Below are 17,337 nucleotides of genomic sequence, written 5' to 3'. Positions count from 1 at the left end.
GCACAATGTGAGCACAGGGGCCTCTGGAGGATGAACGGGATCTAGGGGGGCCCTAAAGAGGGAGGGGCGTGAGATTCTAGAGAGGTAGAACACGGTTGCTGCTTCAGCCTGGAGCGCAATCTGGTGCAGAGGAAGGATGGGCGGTCAGGAGAGAGGGAAGGAGGAGCCAGCCTGACTGAAGATGGTGTTTCCTTCCAGAGGGCCTCCCCACCCAGACCACCAGGACCCCCGTTTCCACGAGAATGGCCCAGATGTCTCAGGTGCAGGAACTCTTCCACGAGGCAGCCCAGCAGGTAGGCCTGGGTGGTGTGGGGGGCCTGTCAGGGAACCCCCGAGGCCTGTGAGCAAAGGGTCACCAGACAGGAAGCTGAATGGAAACATTACAGTGCACTATTTTAGAAGTAATTATCTCAGAAGTTTATTTTGGTGTTCCAGCTTAACTGAGAACATATTATAGCCAACTCTTAACCATCCGTATGCAGAAAATCGTCTTTGCTATTATTTTGAACCCTGGACTCTCACATTCCCTGCCTTGGAGATTATCTGTGAAGAGAGTGAGGACTCAGATAATATGAACTCCTTTTCATATTGAATCAAACCAATGTAAGAAGGAAAATTTACTTCTGAAAAACATATATGCTGAAGCCAAATGGATTTCTGGATTCCCTGATGTCTGTAGGGTATTTTTTTCTTTATCCTCTTCATGTTATACTAAATGTTCGATGTGGCTATGGAGTTGAACTGGCTCTCCCTGGAAGTAGTTAATCCCTTAAAAAACAAGAAAACCTACTTAAGTGTTTATCGGGAAACTACTTGTTTCCAGCGTCTTTTCCGGTGACTGATCACTCAGCCTAGATGTTTTCACTGTCCCTTGGGTTTCTCTCATGCTACGTAGAGCAGAGCAGGGGGGCTTCTGGGATTATAATGGGGAATGAGCCCCCCGCCCCCTCCCAAGAGGGGAGAGAATCATTTCAAGGCCTCACACAATAGTAAGAGCAGGGTCTAGATTGGGGGGTCCTGAGCCCAGGGGCAGAGGCTGGTGAGGCAAATGGGGCTCAAGGTTGGGAGAATCCAGACTGCTGGGTACCCTCTCCTCGTGCACACGAGCACATGTGAGGAATGAGCATGGTGTGGGCAGGTGATGAGTCTCCCCTGCCCCAGGGCTGGCTGTAACCCTGCTGCTCATACCCTGCCCTGGAAGTACTCACTGCTTAGAAATGGGTGACTGGAGACTCAGAATAGCTCCTCGGAGATATTTCAGAACTCTTGTCCAGAGCTGTTCACTCCTGGGTGAAAAGGCCCGTGGCCTCATTCTTAGCGGGGTTGAGGCCCCTTAGAGAGACCTTGAATTGTCAGAGGTCTTACATTTTATTTAGCTTGCCCAGTCTCCCACCGTACTTCCCATGCATTTTCTTTGGATGTGTAAGACTGTGCAGGGTTCTGCGTTAAGTATGAAAAAGATACTTGGATGGAAAATGTGAGGCTCTGATCCCCAGGGATTCCATAAAGGGAAACAAATAAGACATTCTTGGTTCATCCCCGAGATAGGGATCTGTTAAGGCTCAGCTGTAATGCTCTCCCCCCTGTTTAAAGCCTTTATGACTCCCTGTGTCCACCACCCAGGGTTCAAACTCCTTAGCCTAGGCCCTGCACTGTCTGACCCAGCCCGAGTCCCCAGCATTTTCTTCTTGCTTGGGGTTCTCTGTGCCTCCTGAACTTGTGTGACTTTTTCCTTTACCAGGTTAGGGAAGTTTTCTGCCATTATTTCTTCAAGCATCTTCTCTATTCCTTTCTACCTTTCTGCCTCTTCTGGCACACCTGCTATTCTAATATTGTTACACATTGTCCCACAACTCCCTTAAGCTGTCCTCCTGTTTTTTAATTGTTTTTTCTTTTTTTAAAAAATTAAATCTTTATTGTTCAGATTATTACAGTTGTTCCTCTTTTTTCCCCGCATAGCTCCCCTCCACCCGGTTCCCACCCCACCCTCTGCCCTTACCAACCCCCTCTACACTGTCCTCATCCATAGGTGTACCATTTTTGTCCAGTCTCTTCCTGAACCCCCCACATCCCTTTTCCCCTGAGAATTGTCAGTCCATTCCCTTTCTATGCCCCTGATTCTATTATATTCAACAGTTTATTCTGTTCATCAGATTTTTTATTCAATTGATTTTTAGATTAACTTGTTGATAGATATGTATTTGTTGTTCATAATTTTTATCTTCACCTTTTTATTCTTCTTCCTCTTCTTAAAGAATAACTTTCAGCATTTCATATAATACTGGTTTGGTGGTGATGAACTTCTTGACCTTCAATTCTGAATGTTAGCTTTGCTGGGTAAAGTAATCTTGGTTGTAGGTTCTTGGTATTCATCACTTTGAATATTTCTTGCCACTCCCTTCTGGCCTGCAAAGTTTCTGTTGAGAAATCAGCTGACAATCGTATGGGTACTCCCTTGTAGGTAACAAACTGTTTTTCTCTTGCTGCTTTTAAGATTCTCTCTTTGTCTTTTGCTTTTGGCATTTTAATTATGATGTGTCTTGGTGTGGTCCTCTTTGGATTCCTTTTGTTTGGGGTTCTCTGCACTTCCTGGACTTGTAAGTGTATTTCTTTCACCAGGTAGGGGAAGTTTTCTGTCATTATTACTTCAAATAGGTTTTCAATATCTTGCTCTCTCTCTTCTTCTGGCACCCCTATAATTCAGATGTTGGTACACTTGAAGTTGTCCCAGAGGCTCCTTACACTATCTTCATATTTTTGGATTCTTTTTTCTTTTTGCTTTTCCAGTTGGGTGTTTTTTGCTTTTTCGTATTTCAAATCTTTGACTTGATTCTTGCGATCCTCTAGTCTGCTATCTAGTCTGGATCTCTGTATATTATTCTTTATTTCAGTCAGTGTATGCTTACTTTCTAATTGGTCCTTTTTCATATCCTCGAGGGTCTCACTAGATTTATCGAGGGTCTCACTAAATTTATCGGCAGTTTCTAGAAAGTTCTTGAAGAACCTTAAAAGTGTGGTTTTGAACTCTATATCCAGTAGTTTGCTTTCCTCCATTTCTATCATTTGTGACCTGTTTCTTTGTCTCCACATTTTGGCTGCTTCCCTATGTTGATAGAATGGCTTTCTGTGCTAGGTGTCCTATAGGGCCCAGTGGCTCAGTCTCCCCAATTACCTGAGGTGGACACTCTTGGTGCACCCCTTTGTGGGCTTTGTGCACAGTCTTGTTGTAGTTAAGCCTTGATTGTTGTAGGTATCACTGGGAGGAATTGACCTCCAGGCCAATTGGCTGTGAGAATCAGCTGTGTCTACGGTGGGAGAACTTCTGTGCTGGAGACACCCTTATGGGGCAAGACTTGCTTCAGTGGGGCTTTGGTGCTCACTGAGTCTGCCCCCTGAGTGTGTCCCTTATGGATCTAAGGAGTTGTAATCTGGATGGTCCCACTCTGACCACTGGGTACACTGGCTCTTGGATCTCTAAAGAGGTGCTAATTTAGCCTCTGCCTGAGGCTACCCAGCAGGAGCTATGGAGAGATCTGCAGATTCCTTTTCTTTGTTTGGGGTTTGGAGGTGCCCAGATGAGGCCCAGCTATGAAGCAATGCAAGCTGCTGTGGGGCCTTGGGCCTTCTTTTGGATATTCTGGGTCTCTCTGACCCAGCTGCAGTTTGTTAGGTAATTTTCAGATTGCAAAGGGCCAGGTCATTCATATGCAAAAGCCTCTGCACACAGCTTGTGTTGGGCGGGGTCTCAGGGAATCAACAGGGCAGAGCACACAGCTATGGCTGATCCTTGGCCCTGTCCTAAGAGGCCCCGGGTCTCAGTGTCCCATGGTAATCGCTGCAAGAACCTCTGAGAGAAAGCTGCCCTCGAGTTCCACCCGCTGCCAGACAGTCCAGTTTCTCCCCGCATGAGTCTGGGTCCCCAGAGACTTCCCAGAACTGGAGTTCAGAGAAGTCGGGAGCTTGAGACTCCCTCCCAATTGAAAAAGACAACCGTGTCCTCAGGTGCCAGTCCTTTCTACATGCACCTCCGTACCTCTGCACTTTACTTCCGCACCTCCTGAGTCTCAGTGTGCTCTTCTCTTTCCTTCTAGTTGTAGAATTTCCACTCAGCCAGCCTTCCTGTGGTTCTGGATGATGTCCGTTTTGTCTTTTAGTTGTAGTTTTGAAGTGGCTGTGTGAGGCAGCAATTTCAGGTATTTACCTATGCCGCCATCTTGGTTTCTCCTTCAGCCTGATTTTTCTAATTGTTTTTTCTTTTTGGTTCTCTGATTGAGTGATATTTTTAACTCTGTCTTCTAATTCACTGATTCAATCCTCAGCTTCCCCTAATCTGCTGTGTATTTCTTCCAATGTGTTCTTTATTTGTGTTATGTCATTCTTTATCTGACTATTCTTTTTTCATAGTTACTACATCTTTTTTCATACTGTTGAGCAATTTAATATCATTACTCTGACTCAGATAAATTTCTTATCTCTGCTTCATTTATCTCTTCTTCTGGAGAATGCTCTAGTTCTTTCATTTGGGGGTTGTTTCTTTGTCTCCTCATTATAGCTTTCTGTTTGAGTTTGTGACTATATATTAGGTAGATCCTCGCGAGCCACATGCGGCTCTTTGGCCCCTTGAGTGTGACTCTTCCTAAGCCTTAGGAGTACCCTGATTAAGTTAATAACAATGTACCTACCTATATAGTGTAAGTTTTAAAAAGTTGGCTCTCAAAAGAAATTTCAGTTGTTGTACTGTTGATATTTGGCTCTGTTGACTAATGAGTTTGCCGACCACTGCTCTATACCAGTGGTTCTCAACCTTGGCTGCACATTAGAATCACCTGGGAATCTTTTTAAAATCCTGATTTCTGGGCCTCATCCTCCGGAAATTCTGTTTCTTTGTTATGGCATGGGGCCACAACATTAGTAACAAAAAAAACAGAATTTCCGGAGGATGAGGCCCAGAAATCAGGATTTTAAAAAGATTGCCAGGTGATTCTAATGTGCAGCCAAGGTTGAGAACCACTGCTCTATACCTGTCAATCTCTAGTGCAGGACAGTGTTAAAGGCTGTTTCTGACTAATTAGATCAGTAAAGACTCAAAGCCTCCAGAGACTGCCTCTGCCTACAGACTGATAGGATTCCGACTTGAATAGCCCCCTAGGCAATCATTCTCAGGTGTGGTGAGGTCTGTTGTTTTTTTAACATGTTGGGGCAGTTGCTTCTGCCTGGAGGCTAATTGTTACTTTTAATCTCTTAAGTGGACTCAGGGCAAGGTGTTTTCCAATAGGGTGTGTCAACTGTCTTCCCCCAGGCAAGGCAAATGTCTATGTGGGAAAGATGTCCTCCACTGCATGAGGGAATGACTCAGCCCAGGAAACTTGGGGTGTCTGCCTTCTGAGCTCTATCCTCAGTCCTGGTTTCTGCTCTCTCAGTTCCAGTTCACTTCACCCTCCCTCTCCCCAGCACAAGGTGGATAGCTCCACAGGGAATTTTGTGCATTGGTCTTTTAAAAGGGTACCTGAACTTTCAGCTGTTACTCCCTGGCAGACAGCTACCCTGATACTTTTCACAGCCAGATGTTATGTGGGTATCCTCCTCAGTTTTGGTGCTCTCTGCTGGGGGGCCAAGCTTGGGGATTAGATCCCAGAGTTCTCAGTGGCAACTCCCCACAGCTGAGATATCTCTCCAGGACAAGCAGGTCAAACTCAAAGGCAAACACAGGCCAAATAAACAAGGTTTAAGTTTATGTGGGCCACAAAAAACAAAAACAAAAAAAAAGCTCAATTTTCATAGAAACATAGGTTTATTTCGATAGAGACATGCTGAATACAAAGGGCTGAAATAAATGAGTAATCGTTAACATAAAATAATAGAACATTTTAATAAAAATTAATATTCTTTCTTGAACTTTAACTTACCAGACACTAAATAACTCCACAAATTAATAAGCATAATACAAGTAAAGCTATTTTTCTTGTTCTCCGAAAGCAAAATATTTCCTGTTGTGCACACCAAACAAGTCATTCCAAGACTAATGACGTGGCAATTGGCTGCTAAAATATTCGCTGCTGGTATTAGTGGAGAGAAATGGTGCGCCTGTGTGTAAGGCGCATAAGGGAAATGAATGCAATGCGATTATAGTAATCAGTCCTTAGCAAACGTTGTAGTTCATCCTATCTAATAATAGACAAACATGGTAATTGACCGTACCTTTGCTACGCCTCCCATTGGCTAATCAGCATGATATGCAAATTAACCACCAACAAATATGGCGGCTAATTTGCATACTGCAGGCAGGGCGGGGCAGCGCCATCCCGCCTGCCCTGTTGCCATCCGGGCCTGCTATCTGCGACCCCGGGGTGGCGGGCATCCCGTGTGCGGCCCAACCCAGGGCGGCGGGGCAAGACAGTGTGGCTCCTCTGTCACCCCAGCTTCCCCATCACAGCTCCCTTGGGGGCCTAAGCCTTTAGTTGGACATACCCCAAGGGCTCCCTGGCTGCCAGAAGGATGTCTGACTGCAAGCTTAGGCCTGATCCCCTGGGGAGTGGGCCTAAGTCGACAGGTGGACATCCCCCAAGGGGTCCTGGACTGCAAATGGGCGCAGGCTGGGCTGAGGGACCCCCCTCCCCCAGTGCGCAAATTTTTGTGCACCAGGCCTCTAGTTATTAATAATAATTATGTATAACAGGATATTATAAAAATTAAGTTATGAAATTTTTATTAAAATGTTTCTTACATACTGTTATATTGGCTGGGCCACAAAAATATTTGTTATGGGCCACATGCAGCCTGCAGGCTGCGAATTTGACATGCTTGCTCCAGGACTTTAATTGCTGTCTGTGAGTGCTCAGCCAGCCCTTTTGTGCCTCTGCCCCCCTACCAGTCTCTATGCCATCTCCACTTTCAGTCCTTGGGTATCAGGGTTCTCTGCTGTGAGTTTTCCATTGATTATTCAGGACATTTTTCTGTATTTTAGTTGTAATTCCAGTTTGTTCCTGGGAGCATGTCCGTGCAGCGTCCACTTACTCTGCCACCATTTTTAATTCTCAGCAGGTCTAAGCTTTAATCCTTTCTTCTGTATGCCTACTGCCCCAAAGGTTTGAGCAAAACCAGCCAGATGAAAAATCCAAGGCCTGTGTGTGGAAGAGATAGCAGGTTGTGTAGCTGACATGTTTGAAGCTGAACTTTGGGAGTGGTTGGCCCTCCTGGAGTTTCCCAAGAACCTTTTTCTAGTTTTACTCCAGTCTTAGGAGTCAGTAATTCTGCTAAGAGCTTTGGGGCCTGAAGAACACGGGATTAAGAAGGTGTTGCCCAGTGGGAAGAGAGCTAGTGAGTGTCATGCCAACCCCGTCAGTTCAGATCTGCTCTTTTCTTGGTCACAGGAAAGTAGCTCTCAGGAAAATTGTCCTTAGTGAGAACACTTATGAGTTAGGTGGAGCGATGAATGGATGGATAGTCTCAGGGGTAGCTGTGTGTGTGTTGGTCAGTAACATGTGGACCAGCTGGGACGAGGCTGTAGGTCTGAGGGTTCATGGTTGATGATCAAGGGTACATGTGCTGCTTGAGTTCAAATACAGTGGGGCCTTGACTTATGAGTTTCCCGACTAACGAGTTTTTCGAGATACGAGCCGTCTCTCGGCTGATTTTTTGCTTTGAGTTTCAAGCTAAAATTTGGGTTACAAGCCAGCTTCAGATACCCCACTGCTAGTTGGCACAGCGAACGTCACAGTGAATGCCACAACATCAGCCCAGCATCACGTGTCTCACTCATTCATTTTTGGTTTGACATACGAGTAATTTGAGTTACGAGCTCCATCACGGAACAAATTAAACTCGTAAGTCAAGGCCCCACTGTATAGCTCTAACCCTTTGTGACCTTGGGCTAGTTACTCCCTACGCCTCCTTGCCTATAAAAGGGCCATAGTAATAGAACCTACTCTAGAGAATTACAAAGATTAAAAGAGATAATTTATGTAAATATTTAGTATAGAGCTTATTTAACAGTAAATGTTCAGTAAATGTTGGCTAATAATAAAACTAAGGTAGGGAGCATTATTTGGTCCATGATGTAGTGATATAAATGATCAGAAGATTCATTTGGTAAATAAATGCATGACTCAGGGCAGCAAGGTCAAGCAGAAGACCTATGGCAGGAGCCCCAAATCCAGAAAGATTCTAGTGGCCAAAACCCGAATGTGGGACATTGTCTAGGTCAGCCTGCTGGATGGGTAGTCCACTGAGGAGGATGGAATACTTTCTAGGCCTAGGTGGGTCTAGAGTAGTTTAGGAATGTGTGTGTGTGTGTGTGTGTGTGTGTGTGTGTGTGTGTGTGTTTGAGGACCTACTGGACTTGTGGTAGGTATGAATCTTGTTCCAGGAGCCTCTCTCCTCAGGCATGTCACTGATGTGTGGTGTGGTTTGGTGGTGGACTTGAACCTGGAAACCTGGGCTCAAGATTCTGACTGTGTTACTAGATGTATTGGGCCTTGGATACGTTACTCAAGGGCTCCCAGTCTGTTTTCGCAACTGTGAGATGGGATGAGTGTACCTGATTGTCAGGGTGTTTATGCCATAAGCAGGAGGATCTGGCCCCGTGCCTGTCACATGGGGAGCACTAAATACAATGCATGTTCAGTAACTGGATGAAGCAGATATTACAATGAAACTCGATAGAGTAGGCTATTTGCGAAGTTGGGGCTGGTAAGCTAAGAAGCAGCTGGCACCTGAGGGAGGTGACTAGAAGGCTAACGGCTTTAGATTCTGTGCTTGTCTCTGCCAATCACTGGGCAGAGAGGACTCTGGTGGGCATGGCGTGTCAGGAAGAGTCAGCTGGCAGGAGAAAGCAGGTCTCTTGAGACAGGGAGAGGGCAAGTAGACATACTGTGTGAGATCTGAAGTCCAGCAGGATCAAATGCTTGGAGCTTTAGTAATAGTGAGAAAATTCAGCTCAGCTTATTTTCTGAGTGCCTATTTTTGCCAGGATCTCTAGCTACTGCTGGAGATATTAAAATTGAAATCTCTTAATTACCATGGAACAAGGAATACCTCCAACTAATCTGAGGGTTTTGTCTTCCTGCTTTTGGCTTGGATGCTCTTCAGAGAAACTGTGTCATGATATGGCATGAGAACAAGTCACCCAAAACTGCAGACTAGTTAGTATGAGTGACTCATTGTATTCTTTCTTCTTCATCCAGCTTTCCTCCAGAGACAAGCTCCAGCAGAAGTCGGTCCATGAGGACTGTTTTCTAGGAAGCCTGTAGGCTAATGTCTGGTTGGGATGAGCTAATCCTAGAAAAAAGATGGACGCAGACCCATGGTGTGGGTTCTCCATCAGACCCATGGCATCTGGGCCACGTGTGGGAGAAGATGTGTCCAGATTGGCTTCTGGGGTGTGACCATCTCTGAGCCTGTCCCCAGCATTGCCTGACTTCCTGCCTTCCCTTCCCCTCCTGTCTTCTCCTCCTTTGCTCTTTTCCTGTTGTCTCCTCCTTAATTCAGTGGCTTACCTAGGTTCCCTTGGTGTGGTGAGAGTAAGAAAGAGAGTCTGGTCGAGTTGTGGGGCACTGGTGAATAGGAAAGTAGCATGGGCAAGAGAGGTAGATATGAGTGAATGTGTTTAGAGACAGAGGGGTCCTTACAGCTCCTCTGGCCCAGCCCCCTTGCTCAGCGTGTCAAGAAACAAGCCCAGAGATGTTGAATGAGTTGCCCAAAGACATATGTAAACAGTGACAGAGCCCATGACTGAAACCAAGCCCATGACCCATGACCCCATAATACAGCTCTGGGTTGATCTTAATGCATCCAGTCTTTAGGTTATAATATAAATTTGAGCATTGGTGTCAGGCTTCATTGCAAAACCTTTGCTCTTATTTTCTACATTCTTGTTAGCCAGTGTACAGCTAAAAATTGACTTGTTTTTGCTATGCATTTTTCAGGACTGTTTTAGTGTCTTTAAAAATCCATATGCAAAGTAAGCCTTAGCAGCCACAGGCGAGGAAGTAGCATATTGCTTTGTTAGTGTGTAGAGAAGTGAATGCACCTGAGGAGAAAAGAAAAGGGAACTTAAGATTGTCTTGTTAGCCCCTCCTTTTACAGATAAAGAAACGGGGGCCCAGGATGGTTGGGAGGAAGAGAGGGGCTCACATCTGGGGTTTCTGGAGCCATGACTCCTCTCCCCATCCCATTTTTTTGGTAGTACATGAAGCTTATACGATTTTTAGGGATTGTCTTTAGTAAAAATGTTACAAATGACAGATACAATATCAGGTATAATCTTCAGAAGGGACCCGATGCAAGTGCAAGGCCTCACAGCTCAAGCTGTTCGCTTCACTGTAAAAACCACCAATGGTAACTTCGGAGGCGGCCGGAGGAAAGACCCTGGCCCCGGAGCCTGGGGGAGAAGAGAGGACAGAAATTGTTCTCAGGATTCAGTCGAGTGCGAGGCTTTCCTGTGGGCACCGTCACCCTCTCTCTTTCCCCCTTTCCACTTTGCAGCCCTGCTTGTGACCTCGCCTGGGAGGGCAGCCCTGAAAAGGCTGCATATTTGTAAAAAATGGAATGGAGATCTTTTTTCTGGTTGAAGGTGTCCCAGAGCCTGGGATGAAAGGGATTCTTCACTGAAATGAGTTAGGTGGGACCCCGTCTCATTTGTGCCCACAGCATCTTCGTTTATGGAGGTGGCTGAGTGATGGCGTGGAGAGGCCAATGCCATTGAAAGGATGTCCTGCTTACGTTTCCCAAGAGAAGGGGGGATGCCTTGCCACACAGGACCAGTGGGGAAGCATCAGGTCTGGTCTGGGGGCAGAAGTGGGAGTGAGGGGAGGGCCTGGGCTGGAGCCTGTACCGGGAAAGGCAGGGCAGGGCAGGGCAGACTAGGATTGGCTAGTCTGAATAGTTCTGGCAGGCGTTGGGCTAAAAGGGTGGTTTCTAGTTGCCTAGTGTATGGCCCTGAGATGATTTCGGGCAGGGTAAGTATTGCCTTAGTGTGTGAGAGTTACATAAAAGGGGGTGGTTTGGGGTATAGATTTGGAATTGGTTAGTTTGTATATAACAGACATGCTCTTGGTTAGTCCTTTACTATCTCTAAGAATTGTTTAACTCTGAGAGGGTCAATCTTCTTAGCCAGCAAGATTTTTAATATGTTATACCATCATAAGATTTAAAAAATAAAATAAAAATGATTAGTACATTTAACCTAGCTATAAGTGAATGGATTAGGTGATTTAAAACTTTTTACAGCCATAGGGTACATTTCATCCATGACCAGATATAGAAAAAATACAGTCCTTGCCATCATTTAATAGCTGGGGTTTGTTTGCAAGGAGAATCTTAATGACTCTGAAGTACTATTCTTGTAATTTGAGTGTGGTGCCACTAGGGGGTGCTTAGACTTTGGTTGGGCCTGATTGAATACCCTGACTTTCAATAGGGGTGGACAACTGAGTTTTAGCTTATTTTTTCATTCATTTTATATTTTCTCTGGCCCAAATATATATCTTCAGAGTAAAAGTCTAATTTTTATGTATGTATGTATGTATGTATTTATGATTGGATTTATTGGGGTGATACTGCTTAACAAAATTATACAGGTTTCAGGTGCACAATTCCACAGCACATCATCTGTACACGGTACTATGTGTTCACCACCCCAAGTCAAGTCTCCTTCCATCACCATTTACCCCCCCATACCCTCCTCCATCTCCCCCGACCTTTTTCTTATTTTTTAATTTGAGAGAGAGAGAGGGAGAGAGGGGGAGGGAGAGAGAGAGAGAGAAAAAAAGGAACATTGGTTTGTTGTTCCACTTATTTATGCATTCATTGGTTGATTTTGATATGTGCCCTGACCCACAACCTTGGCATATTGGATAACGCTCTCACCAATTGAGCTACCTGGCCAGGGCAAGGGTAACAATTTAAATACTAGATAGTTCAGTATTCATAGAACAATGTTAAATAATTAGAATCAGTTTTAAAGAAGCACACATTCCTGAGTATAATTCAGTTCAGTGGCTCTTTTTGCTCTTAAGTCATTACCAAGTATAATATAATCTGATTCTTAAAAATGTTCTCTTTCCTTCTGAGTTTCAAAACCTGAACCAAAAGACTGGTGTGCTTTAGAGTCACGTGGCCTGGAACGTCTTCAGAGGCGGCACCTAGTCAGGCGTTGGTGCGTTTCTAATAGGATCCTGCTTGGCAGTCACCAGTCTCAGGAGGAGGGTCCTGTTGACACTTCCATTGTTTGTGTTTTGGTGTTTGAGTGTTTGCTTCTTCACACGGACAGGCGTGGAAAAAAAGAGAAAGAGTGGAGTAAAATCCATTGGTCTGCGTAAAACATTCTGCAATGTTTTTTCCCTGATGAGTAGAGAGCTTGTAAGTCACACTCACACTTCCTGCCAGCACTTACGGAACTCAGGTGCTCCCCGGTGAACCAAGGCGGCCGCCTCGCCGCCCTCACTGCGCCAAAAATATCACGCCTGGTCCAGATGACATATTCGCTCTCACATGAATTTAACTTAAAACACAAAGCCATGACTCATTTTGAGTAACTTTTCCTTTTTATTTTAGGCAATTATCAGTAAAGAACCACACAAAGCCATAACAAATTCTAATTTTAAAAAAAGACACAAATGTTAAGGACAGACATTAATTTTATAAAAGTCTTTGCTACCTTTAAGTTTCTTGTTTATCTAATGCATTTAAGTGTGATTTAAGTCACAGATATCTTTTGGTGAATTCAGCCACTGCTCAAATGAAGTTATGAACAAGGTTGTTAACTCTAGGTCAGCATTCTGTTTTAAAAATGTTTCTAATAATGTGATGATTTAAAAATTTTCTTAAAATAAAAAAGTTAATATTTTAATTATAGAACTACCATGTGTCCTGGTCAGTATGTTCAGTGGTTAGAGCATTGGCCTGCATACCAGAGGGTTACAGATTTGATTCCTGGTCAAGGGCTCTTACCTTAGTTGCAGGTCTGATTCCTGCCCCATTCCGGGTGTTTGTAGGAGGCAACCAATTGGTGTGTCTCTCTCACACTGATGTTTCTCTCTCTCTCTCTCTCTCCCCCCTCTCTTCACTCTCTCTAAAAATCAATGGGAAAAAATCCTTGGGTGAGAATTAACAACAACAAAAACATCCTCACTCCCTGGGTGAGGATTAAAAAAAAATTGCCACATGCATGCAGTCAAGGAAAAAATTCAAACATAGAGAATGACATAAAGTGAAAAGCTTTCTTCCTCTCTCTTTACCTCCATTCCCCAGAGACAGTCCCTGCTAATGGTTTTGGTTTTTGTTTTCCTTTGTGGTTATTGTTATAACTTTAAATAATGTATTTATACCTTAATTTCTTGACCAAATCACCAACTTATTATCAGTTTATTTATTGCTTCCTGATATGAAGAAAGAGGACTTTTGGCATATTTACTCCATTTTCCTCACTTCATTTCTAATTTTCTGTTAGTTAGATTATCATTTTTACATTGTCAAGGTTTATAAAATTTATATATTTTTCTGAATTATATGAACATTTCCACATTGGTTATAAAATTTTAAAATCTATAAATAGTGTGTGTGTGTAAATGAATAACCAGGTGACATCATTGGACTCGTGGAGAAGAAAACATAATCTTACATCATTAAAGCTTTGCTGCTTCTGAGCAACAGGGTCTCAATAACTTTCAAGTTTCCTTTAATTCTTTTTTTTTATTAAAAAAATATTTTTATTGATTTCAGAAAGGAAGGGAGAGGGAGAGAGAGAAAGAAACATCAGTGATGAGAGAGAATCACTGATTGGCTGCCTCCTGCACGCCCCACATTCAGGAGGAAGCCCGCAACCCAGGCATGTGCTCTGCCCAGGAATCGAACCGTGACCTTCTGGTTCATAGATTGATGCTCAACCACTGAACCACACTGACCAGATTTCCTTTAATTCTTATAGTTCTGATGCAGCTGCTGCTGTTTCTTATACTCCGTGTTACCTTTTATTTTTGGTGATTCTGTTATCTTTTGGGTGATAGTAATTTTTTTATATATGGCTCCATGGTAGTAAATTACTCTCTCCTTTTCTTACTATAGAAGTGTGGGAGGCCAGTTTCCCCCCCTGTACTTAAAAAACAATATTTTACAGTAGACTGAATGCAGAAGTAGATATGAGAATCCAGTTGGCTTCTATCAGGCCAGACATTAAAAAGATTTGCAAAATGTATAATAAGGTGTCTGTTTTCACTAAACATTTTTGTTTTGGAAAGTAGTTATTTTTCATGGAAATATGTCATTTATTTTAATTGATAATGGGCTTCTTGTTATGCTTAAATGATTAACATATATTTTTAAATATCTCTCTTTAAACTTCTAGAATGGTAAATATTGATAAGTATAACACACATAAGCTAAAGCTTTGGGTTCCTCAATAATTTTTAAGACTGTAAAGGGGTCTTGAGGCCAAAAAGTTTGAGAATGGCTGCTCTAGGGATTAAATATACATTTTAAACTTTTAACAGTTTATTAGAGTTCATATTTTACCACTTCAGTGTAAAATGTAGGAACTTGGCAATCACACAGGCCCTTTTGTCAACCCCCCCCCCTCCCCATCTGTTATGCTGTAGGTGCCGTATATGCATGATCAGCCTTCCAAATAATGTCACACCCAGTGGTGGCACCGAGACTCGTGTCCGCCTCTGGGATCCGCTGGCTCTGAACTGGGAGCTTCTCCGGTGCCCTGGGAGACAGCTCTTCTCTTAGCTGCCCTGGAACCCAGTTTATTCTTGGACAGTTGTATTCTCTCCTTTGCTTCTCCCCCCCCGCTCCCGCCTTCTAACCCATTTGCATGAATTTGTCCAAATGTCTGATCTGCTGGTAGCACCTGTTTTTCCTCCTTTCTAGTTATAATTATAGCTCCGCACTTTAAAAACATCTTTTGTATCATTTTCATGGTAATTTGGAAGGTAGGAAAGTGCTAGGTATGCTTATTACTACTGGAGTGTCTTATAGACAGACCCTTTAAGCCAAGCATGTCAAACTTGCAGCCGGCAGGTCGAGGCATGTGGCCCGCCGGCTGTGAGTTTGATATGCTTGCTTTAAGTGGACATGGAAGGAATATAAATACACACATACATATTTAGCTCTATATCTTTCTATATGTATTAAAAACTGCAAATGCAAACTATCTCTAATTCCAGTTCATCGCCCCAGGGTTTATCCTTGTATTCTTTTCTCTTTCCTTAATTGTAACCCCCTTCTCCTCCACCAGAGAGAAACTCGAATCCTGTTCAGTATAAAGGAGTGGGCAAAACTAGGTCTACAGTTGTGAGTATGCAAAATGGTTTATTCGTATTATTGTACTAAAGGCCCGGTGCACGAAATTTGTGCATGAAGAGGGTCCCCTCAGCCCAGCCTGCACCTTCTCCAATCTGGGAACTCTTCAGGGGATGTCCAATTGCCGGTTTAGGCTGGGATCAGGCCTAAACCGGCAGTTGGACATCCCTCTCACAATCCAGGACCGCTGGCTCCTAACTGCTCACCTGCCTGCCTGCCTGATCCCCCCTAACTGCCCCCCTGGCCGGCCTGATTACCCCCAACTCCCCCCCCCCCCCGCTGACCTAGTCACCCCCAACTGCCCCCTCCCTGCTGGCCTGGTCACCCCTAACTGCCCCCCACCACTGGCCTGGTTGCCCCTCACTGCCCGCGCCCTGCCCCCCCCCGCTGGCCTGGTTGCCCCCAATGGCCCCCACCCCCCGCTGGTCTGGTCGCCCCCAACTGTCCACCCTGCCAGCTTGGTCACCCCATGCAGCCTGCTGTTCAGTCATTTGGTCATCCCTCACTAATTCCCCTGCCGGCCTTGTCGCCCCACACAGCCTATGTTTGGTTGTCTGTCCAGTTGTTTCAGTTGTGACGGGCCCTGGTTTTTTTATATACAGTGGGGCCTTGACTTACGAGTTTAATTCATTCCGTGACGGAGCTCGTAACTCAAATTACTCGTATGTCAAATCAAAAGGTGAACGAGTGAGACACGTGATGCTGGGCTGCTGTTGTGGCGTTCACTGTGATGTTCGCTGCGCCAACTAGCGATGGGGTATCTGAAGCTGGCTCGTAACCCGAATTTTAGCGCGCAACTCAAAGCAAAAAATCGGCTGAGAGACGGCTCGTATCTCGAAAAACTCGTTAGTCGGGACACTCGTAAGTCAAGGCCCCACTGTATTAGGATTATTTTCCATAGGAACAACTGTAAACCTACTTTTGTTCATCCTGTATTTTCTTATTTGCTCAATCCTGTAATTCACAGATCATAGGTTCTGAATTTGTAACTTCCACCCCTGCAAAAAACCAAAATTTCTATCTAGAATTTATATTAGTTTGTAGGTATTTTTGCTTTTAGACTGGGAGCACACAGTCAAAGTACTACGTGCGAAAGTTCCTCTGATCGATCACCTCTTTTCCCACCTTCAGTGTGGTTGTGTTTCTCATTTCAACTTGTTCGGTTCATTTGTTTCTCTTCTCATTCCATTTTAATTTTTTCTCTCATCCTGTTAATTTGATTTGATTTTGTTTTATTTTTTAACGACAAAAAGACCCATGCATATGCTGCCTACAAGAGACCCACTTCAGATAGAAAGACACATACAGATTGATTCTGTTTTATTTTGAGTACGTAAAATATTAATGTGATTCCAAAAGTCAAAACTACTCCGTACATAAGAATTCTTTTTTTCCCCCTAGTTCAGAGGTCTTGTATTTTTTTACACTTGTCATGCCATGAATTCATAGGGGACGGGGCCACAGCTCAGGCTCCTTCCCACCGGTTCTCACACAGTGAGCTGCTCTGGGTGGAGCAGGCTGACGCTTCAGCTGAACCCAGGTACCTTTCTCTTTGGCTTCCGTCTTTTTCTGATCATTTTCCTTCACACGTTTCAGGAAGCTATCACGGCTCTTAGGGTGCTTAATATGCTCAATGCGCACATTAATTCTCTTGGCAAGAATCTTGTCCTTAACTTGTTTGTTCACAGCAGTGCCCACTGCATGCTGGGTGACACTGTAGACTCCTCCAGTTTTGTCATGGTAACATTCGTGGGGCATTCCTTTTTTAACAGTGCCCATTCCTTTGATGTCCACAATATCACCTTTCTTGTAGATTCACACGTATGTGGCTAGAGGAACAACTCCATGTTTTCTAAAAATCCTAGAAAACATAGTGGGTGCCTCTCTTTCTCTTTGTGTTAGTCATTTTGGCCAATTACTGGAAGGTGGTGGTTCTGACCGAAAGGCCATAAGAATTCTTTTAAAAAAAATTTAAATTCTTTATTGTTTTAAATATTACATGAGTCTCCTTTTTCTCCCATTGACCTCTCCCTGGCC

At 44.1% G+C, this 17,337-nt stretch overlaps 1 protein-coding gene and 1 pseudogene across 1 annotated transcript in view; one reads left to right on the top strand and one right to left on the bottom strand.

Moving 5' to 3' along the window:
• Positions 1–215: 215 nt before the first annotated feature.
• SLC12A8 (solute carrier family 12 member 8) overlaps positions 216–17,337 on the top strand; it is a 142,445-nt gene continuing 125,323 nt past the window's right edge. The window contains exon 1 of the mRNA XM_070403583.1: positions 216–293. Within this exon, the coding sequence (XP_070259684.1) occupies positions 243–293 (51 nt within the window). The 5' untranslated portion in view covers positions 216–242. The remainder of the gene's footprint in view (positions 294–17,337) is intronic.
• LOC139002189 (large ribosomal subunit protein eL21-like) lies at positions 16,731–17,206 on the bottom strand (annotated as a pseudogene).

Source organism: Myotis yumanensis, unplaced genomic scaffold (assembly GCF_028538775.1).
Source record: "Myotis yumanensis isolate MYYU_CA2020_CCGP unplaced genomic scaffold, mMyoYum1.0.hap1 SCAF_2, whole genome shotgun sequence".
NCBI lineage: Eukaryota > Metazoa > Chordata > Mammalia > Chiroptera > Vespertilionidae > Myotis > Myotis yumanensis.
The sequence above is the reverse complement of the archived record's forward strand: the minus strand, read 5'-3'. Positions and strand labels throughout refer to the sequence as shown.